Genomic DNA, 17,617 nt, shown 5'->3' on the forward strand with positions numbered 1-17,617 from the left:
TCCTAAGATTTCAGACTTGGCCTAGAAACCAGACAGGTTGTAAGGAGCTTAAAAGATAAACTGCCTTCACATACAACATATTAGCCTGTAGCTTCAGATGTTTCCAAACATGGAAGGTATTAAAACAATGCCACTTTAACCACAAAGATCTAGAAGTTACCAGAACAATGTCTAAATTCAGTGTATAATAACTGTAAATTAGATGTATAACCTAATTTACCCAGGGGTAATATTTTGTATTTACACTGTTTCTTCAACTTATATTCAAAGTGCATAATGAATACTTGCTCATGCAGGGTTTCTCAGAGGGTGCTACAGGTGACCATAAGGCCTTAGCAGGTGACTGAGGAGCTTAGAATAGCAGCTGGTTGTCTACAACAATGTATTTCCTTCTAGAGAATGGGATTTGTTTTAAAAAGTGATTTGTCACTCTGGTTAATGTTCTAGTAGATACAACAACTGCAATCTCACTCTCCTCCTCTCCCTCTCCCTCTCTTTTCCTTCTTTACGAAACTTTACCGAAGCAAATCAGACCGTTCTGACCTGCAGACCCAGTTACAATGGTGTGTTCTACATGGAATAACGTTTAATAACCATTCACGAAATTCAGATAGTGCCTGTATGGCTGATAAAGTTTCCTGTCATGGCAATACTGCCGTTGCCATGCTGGCTTCCTACAGCGTACTTCCCAGAGCAATTCAAAGTGTTGATTTATATATATTTGAAGTGTTGCAAAGTTTAGTTTCTGTAATTACAGAGAAGCTGCCTCTTTTCTTCTCTGCAGAAATTGAGATCAGTTCATGTATTCATCTTCATATTTTTAAATTTGAAAAATGTGGAAGTCTGACATTTTTAAACACACTCTGATTGTGGGTTCTTGTCTCAAGTATTCTTTCTCTGATGATATGACAGAACATGAGGATAAAATCCATTTATTTACATGAGCTTGGTGGGGGAGGACAGAATGAGAGCTTTTATGTGATGAGCATTTGCATTTAAGGCTCCTGCATAATTTTTGAAGGGTATTACCCATTTATGTATATATATACGCACACATATATTCTTTAAAAACAATGATTGCAATTCTAATTATCAGAAATACTTCCAGTTCTAATATTTTTAAATTAGTTTGCAGGAATTGATCTAATATCATGTTTTGTATATTTATAAAAAATAGGGGTTAGATTTCTTTTTAAAAAGCAAACTATTAAAAAAAATAGATTGGAAGCACAAGTGTGGCCATAGCATTGGGAGCATATAGACTGTAGCTTAGGGTCTACCACAAGCCAGCCAGCCATAAAAGAAATATGTACTACAGAGGTTTTAGAGCTCTAACACACAAGCTTTAGCAGTTTTAACTTCCCCTAGCTGTCTGTCTTACAGCTCTGCTCATTATTATGCCTTCCATTGTAGCAGCGGTTTGTGGTTTCACTTCACCATCCCCTGTTTTAGCTTAAGCTATTGAAGAAGGTGTGTTTCAACTAAGATGCTAGACTGGATAGGTCTCATTTTTCTGTCCTTTATAGACTTGGTAATCTCTAGCAGAGGGGTAAAGAAATTAGCTACAGGCAATAATATCCTAAACTGTGGCACTAGACTTCTACCCTGGATCAGGAGGTTTCTGACAGAGGTCTTTGAATTATAGCTTGTCTGAAACCCATGTCTATTCTTTTGGGGAGAAGGCAATGCACAATCATTTAAAAAAAAAAAAAAAACATTAGAGCTGTTATTCTCCTAAGCCATTGTTTCAGTTTTAAATGTTAATGCTGCTTTCAACCCAAATAGCATAGTAAGTATTATGCCCATACCAAAAGCAAAGAAATATTCACTGAAAATTGGCTAAGAGGATTTTGATACCAGTGAGTATACTTTTTAAAACTAGGGTAAGAAATAGAGAGTAGAAGAGTAGATAGTTAAATGGCAACTCATATAAACGTCTCCTGTTTCAGTAATCTAAGATTTTCATTTTTATATATGGATATAAAAGACTTGGGGGGGGAGGGGGAATATAAAAACCTCTTATTTAACAAATGCCTTTGAAAAGGCAGAAAATATGCTTAAATATGCCCTATTTTACACATTCCTTTTATCCTTTAGGCTTTTGACGTAGTGCTTATCACTTTGTCATTATGTCAATTTGAGCTTACCAATCTTTTTTTTTCTTGTCTCATATTTAGGCTGTAATTCTGCGAACACTTACCTACATGCTTAGTTTTGCTACTCTTAGTAATCCCTTTGAAGTTAAAAGGATTATTTGCATTAGTAAAATAAGGCATGTGTGTGCTTGCAGGATGAAGGCCTTACATTGTAAACCCTTTGGGATGGGACCAGATTGTTTATTATGCAGTCGTATAGCTCAAAGCACGGTTGGGTGGAGGATGAGTTCAGGAGTTTGCAAAGCATTGTTAAGAAAGTGAAACAGTATGTGGGATATCAGTCTGGGGCATAGCACTCAAGTAGCTGCTCACCCCAACTAACACACAATCTTCTTCCCTTCTTTTTTGCATTTGCTGCTGAGGTATAGCCTAAGATCTCATGCCTGCTGAGATACCTGCTCCTTTTTTCCTACCTCCTAAAGCAGAAAATTCCCTGGTGTTGGCCATGTGGTAACCTGGAGCAAGACCATAAGCAGCTTTATGCTGCTGTGCATAGGGAGAAGCAATCAAGATCTGGAATGTATAGCTGCAGAGCCCTCCAGGCTCCTGTTGTTGGACAGTTGCTGCCTTCTGAGAACCGCACAGCAGTAGCTGCTCATTCCAACTAATGCATGTAATGCTTTTATCTTCTTCCCCGGTTTTCCCACTTTCCAGGGAGACCTAGCCGCTATTTTTTTTCTCCCTTCTCTGAGAAGCTAAATGTGTGCTATTCAAACAGTCTATTTCAATATTCATTTGCTTTTGTTTAAGACAGCCATGACTTAAAATTCACTTGGGGAGATGTGTAGAAAGCCTTCCTTGAGTACGCTACCACACCATCAGAAAAAATAAGCTTGATATTTGGGACACAGAGAGACACCCTGTAGCACTTACCCTCTGGTATCCTTCTGACATAGATATTCCAGTGTTTTTGTAATATAACTTGAAAAATGACTTCCAGTTTCATATGGAAAGCTCAAAATCCAGTTTTCCAGGAATATTTATTTCAGTTGATAACTCCAAGCAGACAAATGTTATTTTTATTACACTATTGTTTAGAACGCTGCAGTTGAGCTGTGGGCACCATTTTGTTATATTATCTAAAATTAGGGACAGGAATGTTCTTCTACTAAAGAACATACTCTAAGGACTTGGCTACATGAAATATTTTAGCAGTTATACTGATGTAATCCCAGAAAATCTTTGGAACATAAAGCTATGGACAAACACCCACTTGCTGAGCTGGCTGTGCCTGCGGAACAGGTCACTGCTGCTAGATGATCTTTCCTGACCACTTTTGTATTTGTTAGCTGAGCCGTTTATGTAAATGCTCCCTTGCTCTCACAGTCAGACAGAGTTAACAAAAATTTATTATTTAAAACATCTGAACTAACCCAATTCCTTTGACCAAAACGCTTAGGGAGTGAGTGCTCATGCAAGTAGCTGAGCAAAGGTTGTGGTAGTCTCTGGCAGAAGGGCTGTGAAGAATGATGGGGAGCAAGCCTCGCAAAGCGTATGCTTTTCAACAAATGTACCTAGATGAAGAGAGATACTAGTATGATGGTAGCGCTTTAAATTTCTATCTTAAAACTACTTGTTGATGGCATGAATTAAATTACTACAGTGGTGCTGAAGGAGCATGAAATAGACTGGGAACAGAGAGGGGAGGAACAGAGAACAGAATGTCCATTGGTTGATGCTCTCCAAATAGCGGCCAGAAGCATCAAGAACAGGGCCTCTTGCCCTTCCAGCAGCTCTTAGAGACTGGCTTTTATGAGCTGTGCTGAAGTATCAAGTGACTGCACTGGAAGGCGAGGCAGCTGCTGAGACTTAGTGCTGGGAGGGGGCAGCAAAGGCTGAAGGAAGTTGATGTGAGAGCAGAGGCTGGTCAGTTGAGCACTAAGTGTGCTTCTGATCTGAAGACATGGTCATTACAGGCATCTCATTGCCTGACTTCATCTTCTGCCCAGGCTCACCTGTGCTTTCAGTTAGAGGACAAGTTCTGTTTGTGTGGATGGTTAACCCAGTTCTTAAAAGGTGATGGGGAAAGTGGGAGATGGGGAACACAGCTCAGGGGCACAAGAAACAACTCTTGAGGACCAACTCTTCTGGATCAGGCTTAAGCCTGCAGATTTCTGCTGGCAGTTATGCAGGTTGGAAGTGTGAAAAATAACTAATTACAGCTGTAACTCTTCAAGCAGAACCTAACTGTAGTTAGCAAATAGTGCTTGAAATAATGTGTTCTGTTTCACTTCAGGAATTGCGTTACGAAACGCTGTTGTAGCCGTATTCATGCTTAGAAGCCTTTGATGTAGTAGAACTGAACAGGTCTGCTGGTGTTTGTGTTATGAACATGGGCTTCCCTCGTACTGGTCATCCCACGTTGGCACAGTAGGCAAACTACAAGAGAAAGCAGCAAAAAACTAACTAACAACTGTGTTTCAGGCTCTTTGAAAGACAGTTATATTTTTTTCCTCATGAAATACACTGCCATGAACACTTACTGTTGACATCTGAGCAGTTCAAGGCTGTATGTGCTTTTACAGCACGTAGCTCTTAACGTCCCTGGTTTTCCAGTATTTCTGCTGCTACAGATGACTTGTGAAGACTGCCCTTTTCCGCACGCAAGACCAACATACCCAGGGAAGCCTGTGACCGCCTAAAATAGGGGCTTGCCCAGGCAGCCACCCTGCTGCAAGCTCCCGCTCCAGCGCACGCGTGCCTGGGTGAACAGACAGGGCGGTGGGAAGCGGCTTTTCTCGCAGGGCATCAATGGCGGCGGCGGCCAGCCCGCTGGGCCCTCACCGGCCGCGGAAGGCCCCGGCCCCGGTCCCGCCGGCATCATGGCGGGCCCCGCGCGACCGCTGGAGCGCGCGGGGCAGGGCCGACCGTTGAGCGCGCGCTCAGGGAACGCTATGGCCGGCGGGCCCGCCCGCGCGCGCGCGCTCCGCCTTCTTCCCTCCCACCCGCAACCTCGCCGCGCGCGCTAGCGTCTCGCGCACCCCGGCGCTTCCTTCCGGCCGCCATTTTAGTGTCTGTGCCTGGCCTCGCGGCGCCGCCGCCGCTGCTGCCTGAGGAGCGGAGAGCGCGCCCCGCCGCACCCAGCCCCGGCCGGCCGCCGACCCGCCGCCCCATCCAGCGGCCGCTCGCCGCCCCGCCCGCCGCCGCCATGTCCAAGCGCCACCGCCTAGACCTGGGGGACGATTACAGCTCCAGCAAGAAACGCACCACCGACGGGTAAGGGGCGGCGCGGCGCGGCCCGGGCCGGCGAGCGCGGCCTGCGGCGCGTGGGGGATCCCAGCGGCTCCCGCGCAATCCGCTCCCCATCCTCGGCTCTGGCCGCTCCTCGCGGGGCTGGGCCTCCCCGGGAAGCCGGGCGGCCGCCATGCGGCGGGGAGGGAGGGGGTTGCAGCGGCTGAAGCCGCGCGGCGAAGCCCCGGCGGCGCCGCCTCGGCTGGGCAGGCCCAGGAGCCTCGGTGGCTCCCTGGAGCGCTAGGCCTAGGCCCGGGACCGGCCTTTCTGCCGGGGCCGGGCCCCTCGGTGGGGGCGGAGGAGGCGGATGGCGGCAGCGCGGTGGTGGGGAGCGGAGAGCCTCGTGTGGCGGTGTCGGGAGGGGGAAGGGGAGGAAGCCGCCGGACCAGCCGCTGGGGCGAGCTGGGCTGGGCTGGGCTCCCGTCGCGGCGGAGTCGGGGGCGGCGCGCTGCTCGGCCCACTCCCCCGCGCCCGGCTTTGTCTGCGGCTCTTTTCGTTCTTCATCTCGTTTCGTCTCCCCCCCCTCGTTTTTTATTTCTTTCTTCCCCTCTGTGGCCTGAGAGGTCTGGCAAATGTGGTCCTAGAGGTCAGCATGAGGTTTGTTCCGTCTGTATAATTAGCGCCTAGCCTGGTAGGAACGTTGCTCCCTTTGTTAACGTTTTTCACTCAGTAACCGGCAGGAATATGCTTGACTTTAAGAAAGAATCGATGGTGAGGCGGGTTTTGGGGTAGGGGTCAGGAGAAGGATTATGGTTTTTTCCTTAGATTTGCAAAGGTTAAAGTTTTAGGACTGTACTCCACAAGCTTTAGCAGATTTTCATTAAGGGTAATGAAATTGCAGGAACACAGACAATACACTCCTGCTGTCCTTTTATACACAGTTGTTTTAGAGCCTTCTCTACATAATCTCTTACCCTCTAATTTGGGGGGGGGGGGACGACGACGCGGGCGGATGGGCGGCTCTTTAAATATCTGAAGTCTAAAGGAACACAAATAAATACTACTTCCATCTAGTTTATCCTTCTTGATGGATCACAAAAGACTTCCGTGAATTAATCCATTTCTAACATCCAACAGCATTGTTTTGGACCAGAGTATTTATCTCAGAAAAATGCTTAATCTTGTTCTCAAAGCTTGCAATAACTAAAAGTCTACCATAGCAGTTAGTGTTCACTGATAGTCTTTGTAAAACTTGCCTTTTTTTTTTTTTTAAAGCTGAGCTTGTATAGGTTCAGTTTTTAGCCCCTAGCGTTTGATGCATTTTTCTCTGCTGAACAAAAGTGAATGTTTATTATTGAACATCTATTTCCTGTATGTAGGATCACTGTAGTCTTATTTTTTAAAATAAATGTATTGAGCTATTTATATCCTTTAGTACATTTTCGGATGATTTGCCAGAAGTTGTAATAGCTCTTCTGTGTATACAGAAAAGTTGTATGCATGCAGCTTTTTTGTACAAGAGATTTTTGTAAAATTTTCAAACAGTTATGCCAAAACTTGGCATTATTTAAATGTGGTACAGCTGTTACGGTTGGTTGTAAAGATAATCACAGGGCAGTATTTCCTTGTTTGTATGTTGGTGGGTTTTATAGTTCTGGTATGGTTTTATTTGGCATTGTTTTAACAGATTATCTGCTGTCGTCCTGAAGTCGTAGTCTTGCTGTTTTGTATATATTGTAATGAGTTCCCACCAGTGGTAAAACTTTTTAACCAGAAGTCTTTGACCTTTATGGCACCTGAAAACTATACAAGTGCTGGTCTTGTGACCCTTCTTTGTCCTCTCCTCCTCTGCCAATAAAAGCATTAAATGGCATAGGACTGAGAACAAGTCACTATAAGCGTAATTACTGAGCGCGATTATTTTTAATATTACTTAAAACCTTTAATTCATGGAGCACAAGCTGTGTAACTAATGTTACATTGTCTTGATTTATTTTAGGGTAGTTTGGTGTTACAGCTTATGGAAGGCTGTAAGGAAGATGCACAGAGAGATTCTTGTTAATAGCATGTATGTACATGTCATCATCTGTGCCGAGAGGGCCTTTATGCAATTTAGTTGGTTTTGGAGCTGGATTAAGTTGAATTAGCTCCTTGGATAGTTACCACTTCACATGCAGAATAGTAGTTTATCTTGCATTCAAACTGGACCACCTGACTAAATACGAAAGTTGTATCAAGTTACCCTGCGTTTTTTTAGTTCCTTTTCAGTTGAGGCCTGTGTTGGTGTGTGTGGCTCTACATGGCAACGATGCCAGGCCAAGAGGCTTGTAACTGTTGGTGTAACCTTAAGCACCGGCACGACATCTGTTTTCTTCCAGTCTTGAAATATTATCTATGAAGTAAAAAACTTTTTGGAAGAATGGGAATTGTATGGAAGGTTTTTGGTTACAGTGTTTGTGTGAATTGCATACATACTACTTAAAATCTGGTAATTTTTTTCTAAACATACTTCAGTTTTTGTGTAACATCACAGTTAATCTGTGACTGGGATGTATTATTCAGACTAATTGTACTTTGGTTTTTTTATGTATAGAACGGAAATCCTCTAGCTGCATTGGCTGTTTTGTATCCACTATTGCCATGTCTAGTAATGGAGAAATAACCCTGATGTTCTATTAGATCTGCTTAGACTTTCACTGTGATGGTCAGTGGTTTTACCTTGTGCCCTTTGTTTCCTTTTTCATTTTTTTATGCTTTTCATCCTCTGACTTAGTGATTGCTACAGTGTTTCTGTTGTATCCATGTGTGTATATATTATATATGTGTGGACATAAGGAAGAGAAAGCAGATAGCAAACCAGACTACTTCACCTGAAAAACAAAGCAAAAAAAACCCAACCCCCTTCTGATTACAGAGGCTGTTGTGGGATTCAGGCACAAGACAAATGTGATTAAATTATGATACTTTGATCTCAAACCCAGAAATGAACAATAAATCTTCTCTGTGCAATAATGAAGAGTAACTTAAATGTGACAATTTATAAATGAAGAACTGCCAAGTTGCATTTTTAGAAAGTTTAGTAAATTCATATGGCAGCATAACTGTCATTCCTCTTTTCTTTTGTTGACCAAAGGAGTCTGGATGTGTCTGCTAAGTTTCAGTAATAACATGAGACTGGGAAGCATTGGGGTGGTGGTGGGGAAGTGCTGCTATAAAATGATAAAGCATTAGAGAGTAAGTTTGAGGGCATCTTATATGTTGTGTTTTTTCTATGCTGAGAGCTGGTTGCCCCCACTTCTCTCTCTCTTTTTTAAAACAAGAAAGAGACACAACTCTCTTGATTAACTTGTAAGTAGTTTTTTTTAACTTCTGAAATGTAGATAGCACTTGATAGGTTTGTTTTCTTATTTGTACGATTAAATAGCTGTAAGACTTAAGTGAAGAAACTGAGAAATGGGGGATTAACACGACTTTCTATTCTGGATCGTATTTGTAGCCCATTTAATCCACTGTCTTGTTCTTGAGGTTGTATTTTCATCTATGCTTTAAGCCCACACAAATTGCTACCAACACAGCAGAAGACAGTGCTGCCCTCTCCCTTGTGCGACGAGTGTTTGGGAGACTAGATCAGAGAACTGATCTGAGTTACAATTAACATTGGTGGAGGGGGTCTAGGGAGGGCTTGTTCTTCACAAGGCCGTTGAAATGCTTATACCAACACATGGGAAGGGTTGGCAACAGTGTGGGTCTGTTCATTTTAGCAGTAGTGCTGGTTTATGTGAGGCTGAAGCTTACCTGGAAGTACACTTGATGGTCGATGATGTAGAAGCTTCTGACATACTGTTTAAGTAAATGGTTGTGGAATAGTTTGTTTTGTTGGTGTCGTTTTTTATACTTTGACTAGATACCAGTGAAGAATAAAAATCCTTCAGAAGCGTGCACACACACAAAACACCCCAAACCCACAAACAAACAAAAAAACCCCATTAGTAGTGTGTCTTATTCTTCCCTTCAGTGAAGTGTGTGCTGTTACCAGGTTGTTGCATTTCACCCTGTCTTTACCGTTCTTAAATTGCTTTTATACTTTTATTTTCTTATTAATGATGTTACTGTCTGATGATGCACTTGTTTATCCCAATACCTGCAGATATTTAAAAATCTGATTGTGAATAGCTCATTAACTGCAAGTCCAGCGCTTCATTCCTGTCTGATACATGCTATCAGACTCTTCCACCATTAAATGTAGCATAATGGCGCCTAGTTCCTTCAGTTTGTAACAGAGGGTAACTTTTCCATACCAGAGAATATGAACCTATTGGGTTCTGCAATATTTGCCTGCTATTTTACAGTAAGAAGAGATTTCCAGCTTGTACAGTATTTGACCATGTTAGAAGTAATGTTGAAGCTATGGTATCTCAGATTCAAGCAAATGATCTAAAGGGGCCTTAATGTCCAGACAATTCAGTGTCCAAAGTTTTAGGAAAATCTATATAAGTGAGTTAGGTAAGTGACAGTAAACCATATGTTTTGTAATCCTTCTTTATTTTCAATGGGTCTGTGTTAAAAGAAGACTTCTTAAAAAAAAAAAAAAAAAAAGACTTATTGTGACAACCTCTGAAGCCATAATATGTTGAAATATTGAGGGGAAGACAGTACAGCCTGCATAGATTACATTCATTTATACAAGAACTAGAGTGGTGGTTGCTTCTAATGTTCAGCACACTTTGAATTAAAATTTATGGAATCAGTACTAATATAGTCTTGATTACTTCATCTTCCCTGTAGGTGGGAATTTGCTTGTTACTTCACCAGTTACATTTGAATGCCAGCTGTGTGTTTAAAAAAAAAAAAAAAAAAAAAAAGCTGTGGAGAGGAGTGTTGGCCAACAGTTTTCTTAAGAAATACTCACTACTCTTTCTTTCAGGGATGCCTGAGTGCTGGTAAAGAAGAGGGGGAGGTTTTTTTTCCCCTTAATGACTATTCCTAAAGATGTTTATATGTGCATTTACTATAAAACTGGTATTGATGTAGCTTGTTACTTTGCCTTTTTTATGGGATTCCAGTTAACATAATGCACAAAAGAAGCTGGAGCTGAGGATATCCTCAGTTTTGCAGGCAAAGATGCCACTAATCTTTTGACTTACACTAGTTTAAAATGTGATGGGGCGTTTTTGTAAAGTGGGGCTTATTTCAAAGTGCTGAATTAGGGTAAGTTTGGATTTTTATTAAAAGCATGGAGCTATAGTTTTTTGTGTCAAACTGGGGATTTCTTTGCAAGTGTTTCTGTGTTCATGGGGAGAGTGAGATTATGTGCAAGAACAAGTACATGGATTTTCAAAATCAGAAACTGCCACTTAGACTGAGGCCAGAGATTGAAACTCAAGTGGATAACTGGTGAAAATAATACTGTTTTTCTTTTGGAACAAATGGGAATACGTAAATGCTTGGTTGTTTTAAGTGTGTGGTAGGAGGCAACACTGGAGAAGGTGTTACAACTTGGTAGTCTTAGTTTAACAGTTGAACTTGGTGATCTTAAGGATCGTTTCCAACCTAAATGATTCTATCATTCTATGAACTGTAGTGGCTGGTTTTAAGTTTAAGTTTCAGACTTAACCTGTATATCAAAGTTGATTGAGTCACAATTGTATGGAAGACTTTGAACAAAAAACACTACAAAGTAATTGTGGGATGTTAAAATCAACCTTTTCTTCCAGGGCTTGCTTATCTTGAGTTAGTTTTTGTGGGTTAGCATAATTTCCTTGCTAGGTAGGCAAGAAGACTATTTAGTGTTCTCTTATTTTTCTGCAGCAGCAGCAAGTAGGGATGGGAAGAATTGTAAGAAAAGTCTAGAATGTACAGCTGATTCTTCATAACCATTAAATTAAGAGGGTTAAGATTATGCTCTCCATGTGATGACTTTTTTCAGTATTGCCTGGAGTGAGAGGAACTGTGGTAGTGCTTATATACTATGAATGTAATGATGTGTATTTAATATTCAGTATGCATCATATGCTGTTACTGTTTGATGCTTATCCTTCCAGGTAGCTGTCTGCAAGGCTTTTTGAAAGATTTGGTTTATATCCACTTTGTACTAGACCTTTAAAGTTGCTTTGTATTTAAATTCCTACTCTGCATTTAAATATTCAAGTATCTCATTTTCTGCTGTGTCTCTTAACTCATTTTAGGAAAGATCGTGACCGGGACAGGGACCGTGATGACCGTTCTAAAGATCGCGACAGGGATCGTGACAGAGATAGAGATCGTGACAGAGAAAGGGACAAGGAAAAAGATTTGCGACCTACATCTAATTCTACGTATTATGCGGCTGCTGGGTTACCAACTATAAAACCAGCAATGATTCCACACAGTATTAACCCTTTCACAAATCTACCACATACACCACGATATTATGACATCCTGAAAAAAAGGTTACAACTTCCTGTCTGGGAATATAAAGAAAGATTTACGGATATTTTGATTAGGCATCAGTCATTTGTGCTGGTTGGAGAGACTGGGTCTGGTAAAACAACACAGGTGAGTTCTTATCTATATGATACTGCAGTTTTTAAAGGTTGAGACTGTTGCTCTGTGTGTGGATGAAACTTCCTTTGGTTTCTTGACATTCACTGTGTAAGAACACCTCACAAATAGTGAGCAAAACTAATTTGATGAATGTTTTATTTGTTTAATGAATATGAAAGTGAGAAGGATCTCTTAGCATCTTCCCCCTTCACAATCCAGTCCTCTTCTCTAGTCCCTACTTCTGTTAGGCTTTATGATTGGTAGTTATCTTTTTGGTAAAGGAAGATAAAAGATTTTAATGACTAGGCCGAAGTGTACTAATCCACAAACTGAGGTGATGGTTCCAAATTTACATCTGTAGGTTATTTAGCTGTTTGTGTAGGTAGCAGCTGGAAGGTAGGAGAAAAAAATTACAGAAATAAGGACTTGTTAGTGTTTTCTGAAACTTACTGCTATAAATATGAACTCAAAGGGAATTGAAATGTTAGATACAATTCTGACGTGATTTGATTGGATCATGTGTTTTGGTGATATTCAAACTTAAGAGGAAGTGACTCGTGTTTCCTTGGTACTGAAACTTCTCAGGTCATATAGCTTTCCAGTGCTGCAGTTAAAGTCACGGGGTTTTTTGTAGATTCATGGCTTTAAAAATCTTCCTCAGCACTGAAAATAGTCATAACAGATCTGCAGAGCCTCCTTAACCCTTAAGAAGAATTTTGGGGACAAGTAAACAGGTGAAGGGTCTAGAGCACAAGTCTCATGAGGAGTGGCTGAGGGAGCTGGGGTTGTTTAGTCTGGAGAAGAGGAGGCTGAGGGGAGACCTTATCGCTCCCTACAACTACCTGAAAGGAGGCTGTAGCGAGGTGGGGGTTGGTCTCTTCTCCCTAGTAACAAGCGATAGGATGAGAGGAAACGGCCTCAAGTTGTGCCAGGGGAGGTTTAGATTAGATATTAGGAAAAATTTCTTCGCTGAAAGGGTAGTCAGGCATTGGAACAGGCTGCCCAGGGAAGTGGTTGAGTCCCCATCCCTGGAGGTATTTAAAAGAAGGGTGGACGTGGTGCTTGAGGACATGGTTTAATGGTGGACTTGGCAGTGCTAGGTTAACAGGTGGACTTGATGATCTTAAAGGTCTTTTCCAATGCAAATGATTCTGTGATATAAGGAACACCACTGTGCATTTATAGCAGGACAAATTTGCTCAAAACCGTAACCTGTCCTCTGGTTTGCTGCTTAAAATCTGTCTGGAAAAGTGATGTGAAAAAGTTCTTTGTTCTGTTAACTGATAAATCCCTTTTATCTAGGCAGAAAATAAAAACTGAAGGATATTTTAGTCTTTATAAAATGGATTATAGCTAACTTACAGAAAGTCTTACAGAAATAAATTTTTAGTCATAAAATAAAATTCGGATGTCTAGAAAATGTGAAGGACATAGTAGAACACTGAATACCTTTTATAGCTGTACCTGAAATATTTGAAGTTATATGCCCCTCTCGCTGCAAATTTTAGGAGCCAGTGTCTTGTTTGGAAGGAACCTTATTGCATTATCCATATTACTTTTTTAACATGTGTAAGCTGAGACCAGGGTTTCATAGAATTCTTCAGGAAAGTTTGATTTTATAGTTACTTGGAAGAGAGAGTATTCTGAACATTCATGTAAAAAAATTTGGTAGTTATCTATATGAAAACGAGATTTCTCATTGCATGATCTGAGAATTAGAAGATCTAAAGGGTGTGTGTTCTTAATATCTATGACTTAAACTTCAAATACATCTTACTATCATATCATTCTCTAGGCATAAAGCTTTCCCTGAATTGTTGTACTTCTTTACCCCTTATTTTCTGGAAGGGCTTAAGAAACCTAAGGCATCTTTCCTAAAACATGGGATTTAAGCTACCAAAAGCACATAAGCTGTCTTGGAAGCTTCATTGCTTCCTCTGAATTTTCTCACTTTATGAGAACGCAGATACATTTTGGAACAATTCAGAGTGTCTCTGTAGGAACATATAATTGAAAATGATCCTGCTGCGACTTAATGAAAACCTTGTTTTGCATGTGATAATATCAAATCCGTTTTGTGGTCGAGTGCTGTCTTAAAACCAGTTGGGGGGTGGTTGTTTTTCTCCTCCTCGCATTCATTGATCGGAGCAAGATAAATAGTTGTGGTTAAGAAACCGTCTAATGCTCAAACTGAAGATGTACATGAACTATTCATGCTTGCTTTTATTGGTATAAGGTTGGCATTATTTGAAATATAAAGTGAATTGTTCTTCCAGAATTATTATCTTCCCTTTCTTGGTGATAGTAGAAGGCTGTGTAGTAGTAGATAATCTTTTTGAGAGTGAGCTGCTGCCTGTCAGGTCCCTTCCCTGATTATTATGTGCATGTTTTCCATTTAGTCTTGTAGAGCGTCCAGGTTTGGAAATGCTTGGCTTTGACAATGGAAACAACAGGAGGTAAAACTTGTCTGGAAGTCTTGTTCCACATAGACTTAAAAAAACCGCAAAGCACTGAAGAAGTATATTGGAAGCCAAGACCATTAATTTTCAAGTCTTCGGTGTTTGCAATGGCTTGATTTGTAATTTAAACTTAACCTTCTAAGTTAACTGTTTTCTTTAAATGCTCCCAGAATATCCTTAGTGGTGGAACAGGTGTGCTGAATTTCTTTTAGAAAAAGGTTAAGTACTTGCTATAATTGCAACGTGTGCTCCCTTTTAAATGTGGAATCATATGTGGTGCTGTATAATAATTTAAATTTCTTACGTAGATGGAATAGTAGAGTAGCATCTGCTTTCACTTGAGAGCCTTAACTGTAAAGGGTAGGATGTTTGTTGACATAAGGGATGCCACTTTGTCAGCAAGTTTTCTTGGGAGGTGAAGTTCAGAAGCAAGGTGATTCTGAGTTTAGCATGATCTCCTGCTGTCCTTGGAGTCCACAAGAGAATTGATATGGGTAAAAGTCTGACACCTCTTCAACTAATGAAAATTCTGAGAATTCTACCATATAATGGACAAAACTTCAGTAAATTGAAGTGGCTCAGAAAAGCCAGAAGGACAGTGCTATTCACTCTCCTATCCTGCATCCCTTCAAAAACACGACTGTCCTTTGACTTTGGAATAGTCTTTAGCAGCCCTTAGTGCATTTATCTTTGATCTTAGAGGCCGCTGTACATGTAGTCCCTACCTCCTCATGTTTATGGCATTTATATTTGAAAATCTCTCTTCATTGAGAAAGTTCTTGAGGTTAAGGGGGGTGCTAACTAAAGCTATTCCTCATGCTTTGATATTGATAAAAGGGCTTTTTTTAAGGAACGTCAAGGGTTTTAGTGATTTGTAGGTTTTTTGTGTCAATGGAGTTGAGTTAACTTTATGTTAGGTTTTACAAGAACCAGATGGTAAGAAGTGTTCAGTATGTTCCCAGTCATGATTGAAGTAGAAAATGCAGTAGGGCACAGTCCTTTTTCCTGGTGTTTGTATTTCTTTTAAAGCTGGACATGAAAAGCATTCTGGTGGTCATCTAAATCAGCTTAACACATTGAAGTCTATCTATGTAGCCCTTTTCTTTCATTTGACACCAATGCTGTAGGTTTTGCTGTTTATTGGAAAACCAGTTGTAAATTGGTTTTTTTTTTAATGCTACTGCGGTCCAACAGACCTGCTGTTTTAAAGCTTATTTCAGGACTTGCTCTGTTTAAAGTCAAGAAGCTTCACCTAATATGCTTAGAGTTGAGTTTTTATTAGTGACTTGGGAAGCAAATTCCTTTCTCCATGTTGCACGTTAGGGGAGTGTGTATGTGTTACAGGATAAGGTTTCAGGTTCATGCTATCAGTGTTCAAGAACTGCTATTATTTTTAGTTTTGAATAGGATTTCCAGAAATTTGAGTTCTTTCCTTCACTGTAGTCTCCTGTCATATTTTGATAGTCTTTGATTTCTTTTTTTTTTTTTGTATTTATAATGGAAGTATGTTCCCCCATTTTAAAAAAAAAAAATGTTTTTCGTTACAGTCTACACTTGTCTGCTTGTGGGTTTGTTTTAGTGTTCAGTTATGTCCATTTTGCTGTGGAAATACAGTATTCTAGAAGAAAAATTTTCCTTGTTTAAATTGTACTGCTTTTCATGTTATTCTGCACTGGTGCAATGTATAAATGTTTTTTTTCCTCTGTAAGCATGAGCTTTTAAGGGTACTTCGAAAAACAATTATTGAGGAGGAGTGGATTTTATTTGATCTGTAGACTTGGAACTAGTTGTGCCTGGATATGTCTCCTCATAAAATGTCACACTGAGAACATGTTAAGAATATTGCATCTTCATCAAACTGTTACTGACCGTAGAAATTCTTCTGAATAAAGCTTCTTATTTTGGGTGATTCTTACTGTTTCCATATTCCTAACAGGAGCAGAAGACTGCTGACTGACAAATAAAATGAGTGCTAACATAGGAAGGAAAACATAGGGGTTTCATATCTAGTTGATAAAATTTCAAAAGAACAATAATTAACCAAATGTACATAACTAATTATTTGTTAATTTTATTTGTTGTGATTCCTGGCTAAGACAATTTTTTTTAATATTGTGAAAATATTTATTTTTGCTTAATGTATTAATAAGCATTACTTCTTAAAGCCGCAAAGTATAATTTGCTTACTGTAGAACTTAAAACAACAAACTGTGCTACGGATCTCAAAATTCTGAGTGTTAAACTTTAATTTTGGTTGCTTTGGAGCATGTTGGCTGCTGCTAAATGTCTGTGTAAGGTACTGATCTAATAGTGCTTAAAGGGACTGTGAACCTATGTATTTCCTTGATATTAGGTACAGACTTAATGTGAGTGTGCTTTATTTAGTGGCATTGGGTCCAACTAACTAGTCTATCTGCTCTCATGCTTTGGATATTTTTGTGCATGTAGTTGGCATCTCGGTAGAATTATAACTAACTTTATTTGATACAATACAAAGGTTACAGATTACATCTGGCCATTTGAAATGTGTTTGAAACTGAATTTTATTCTTGACAGATCCCTCAATGGTGTGTTGACTACATGCGCTCACTACCTGGACCAAAGAGGGGAGTAGCATGTACTCAGCCTAGGAGAGTAGCTGCAATGAGTGTGGCACAGCGGGTTGCTGATGAGATGGATGTCATGCTGGGCCAGGAGGTTGGTTACTCTATTCGATTTGAAGACTGCAGTAGTGCAAAAACCATTTTGAAGTAAGTATGGCAACTGTCAGGTAAAGGTATAACACAGCCTACTCAGAGGGGGGGGCAATCACAGGCTAGTAAAGGGTGTGAGGAAAGTTATAAAAGGAGGGGAATGAATCTATGGACAGGCACTTTCTGTGTCTGAGTGGAGAATAGAGACAGGAGCTGAGAGAAACCTGGGGTGTGGGGCTTGAGCAGAATTGAAAGTGAGCTCCTAAAGAAACCACTGCACCCTGTGGAAATTAATTTTAAGTGATCCATAAAGAAGAGGGTGATCTGAAGAAGTATTTTTACGATTAAGGTGCTATTCAGAATAAAGCTCTTCAGCGTCCAGTTTCTCTTTGTGTTATGCATTCAGCTGACCTTTGTCTGTGATATCTTCCTACTCGGGGTAATCCTGGTGAAGTTCAGTAGCTTACTTCAGTAAGGAGAACTACCAGAGTTTCAAAACTGGCCTATACCTGGCTCTAGGACACATAATGCATAGTGTTTTCGTTGTCAGCTGTTCTAGATTCCTGTACTGTGTGGGTGGAACCAGGCCCATTTAATACATCATTTGGAGATGACA

The 17,617-nt window shown here is 40.6% G+C and overlaps 1 protein-coding gene across 1 annotated transcript in view; it reads left to right on the top strand.

Moving 5' to 3' along the window:
* Window positions 1-5,215: 5,215 nt before the first annotated feature.
* DHX15 (DEAH-box helicase 15) overlaps window positions 5,216-17,617 on the top strand; it is a 52,252-nt gene continuing 39,850 nt past the window's right edge. Inside the window, exons 1-3 of the mRNA XM_082316292.1 lie at window positions 5,216-5,372; window positions 11,513-11,861; window positions 16,865-17,058. Of these exons, the coding sequence (XP_082172418.1) occupies window positions 5,305-5,372; window positions 11,513-11,861; window positions 16,865-17,058 (611 nt within the window). The 5' untranslated portion in view covers window positions 5,216-5,304. The remainder of the gene's footprint in view (window positions 5,373-11,512; window positions 11,862-16,864; window positions 17,059-17,617) is intronic.

The sequence above is a fragment of the Platalea leucorodia genome (genome assembly GCF_965183815.1).
Source record: "Platalea leucorodia genome assembly, chromosome: 6".
Classification (NCBI taxonomy): domain Eukaryota; kingdom Metazoa; phylum Chordata; class Aves; order Pelecaniformes; family Threskiornithidae; genus Platalea; species Platalea leucorodia.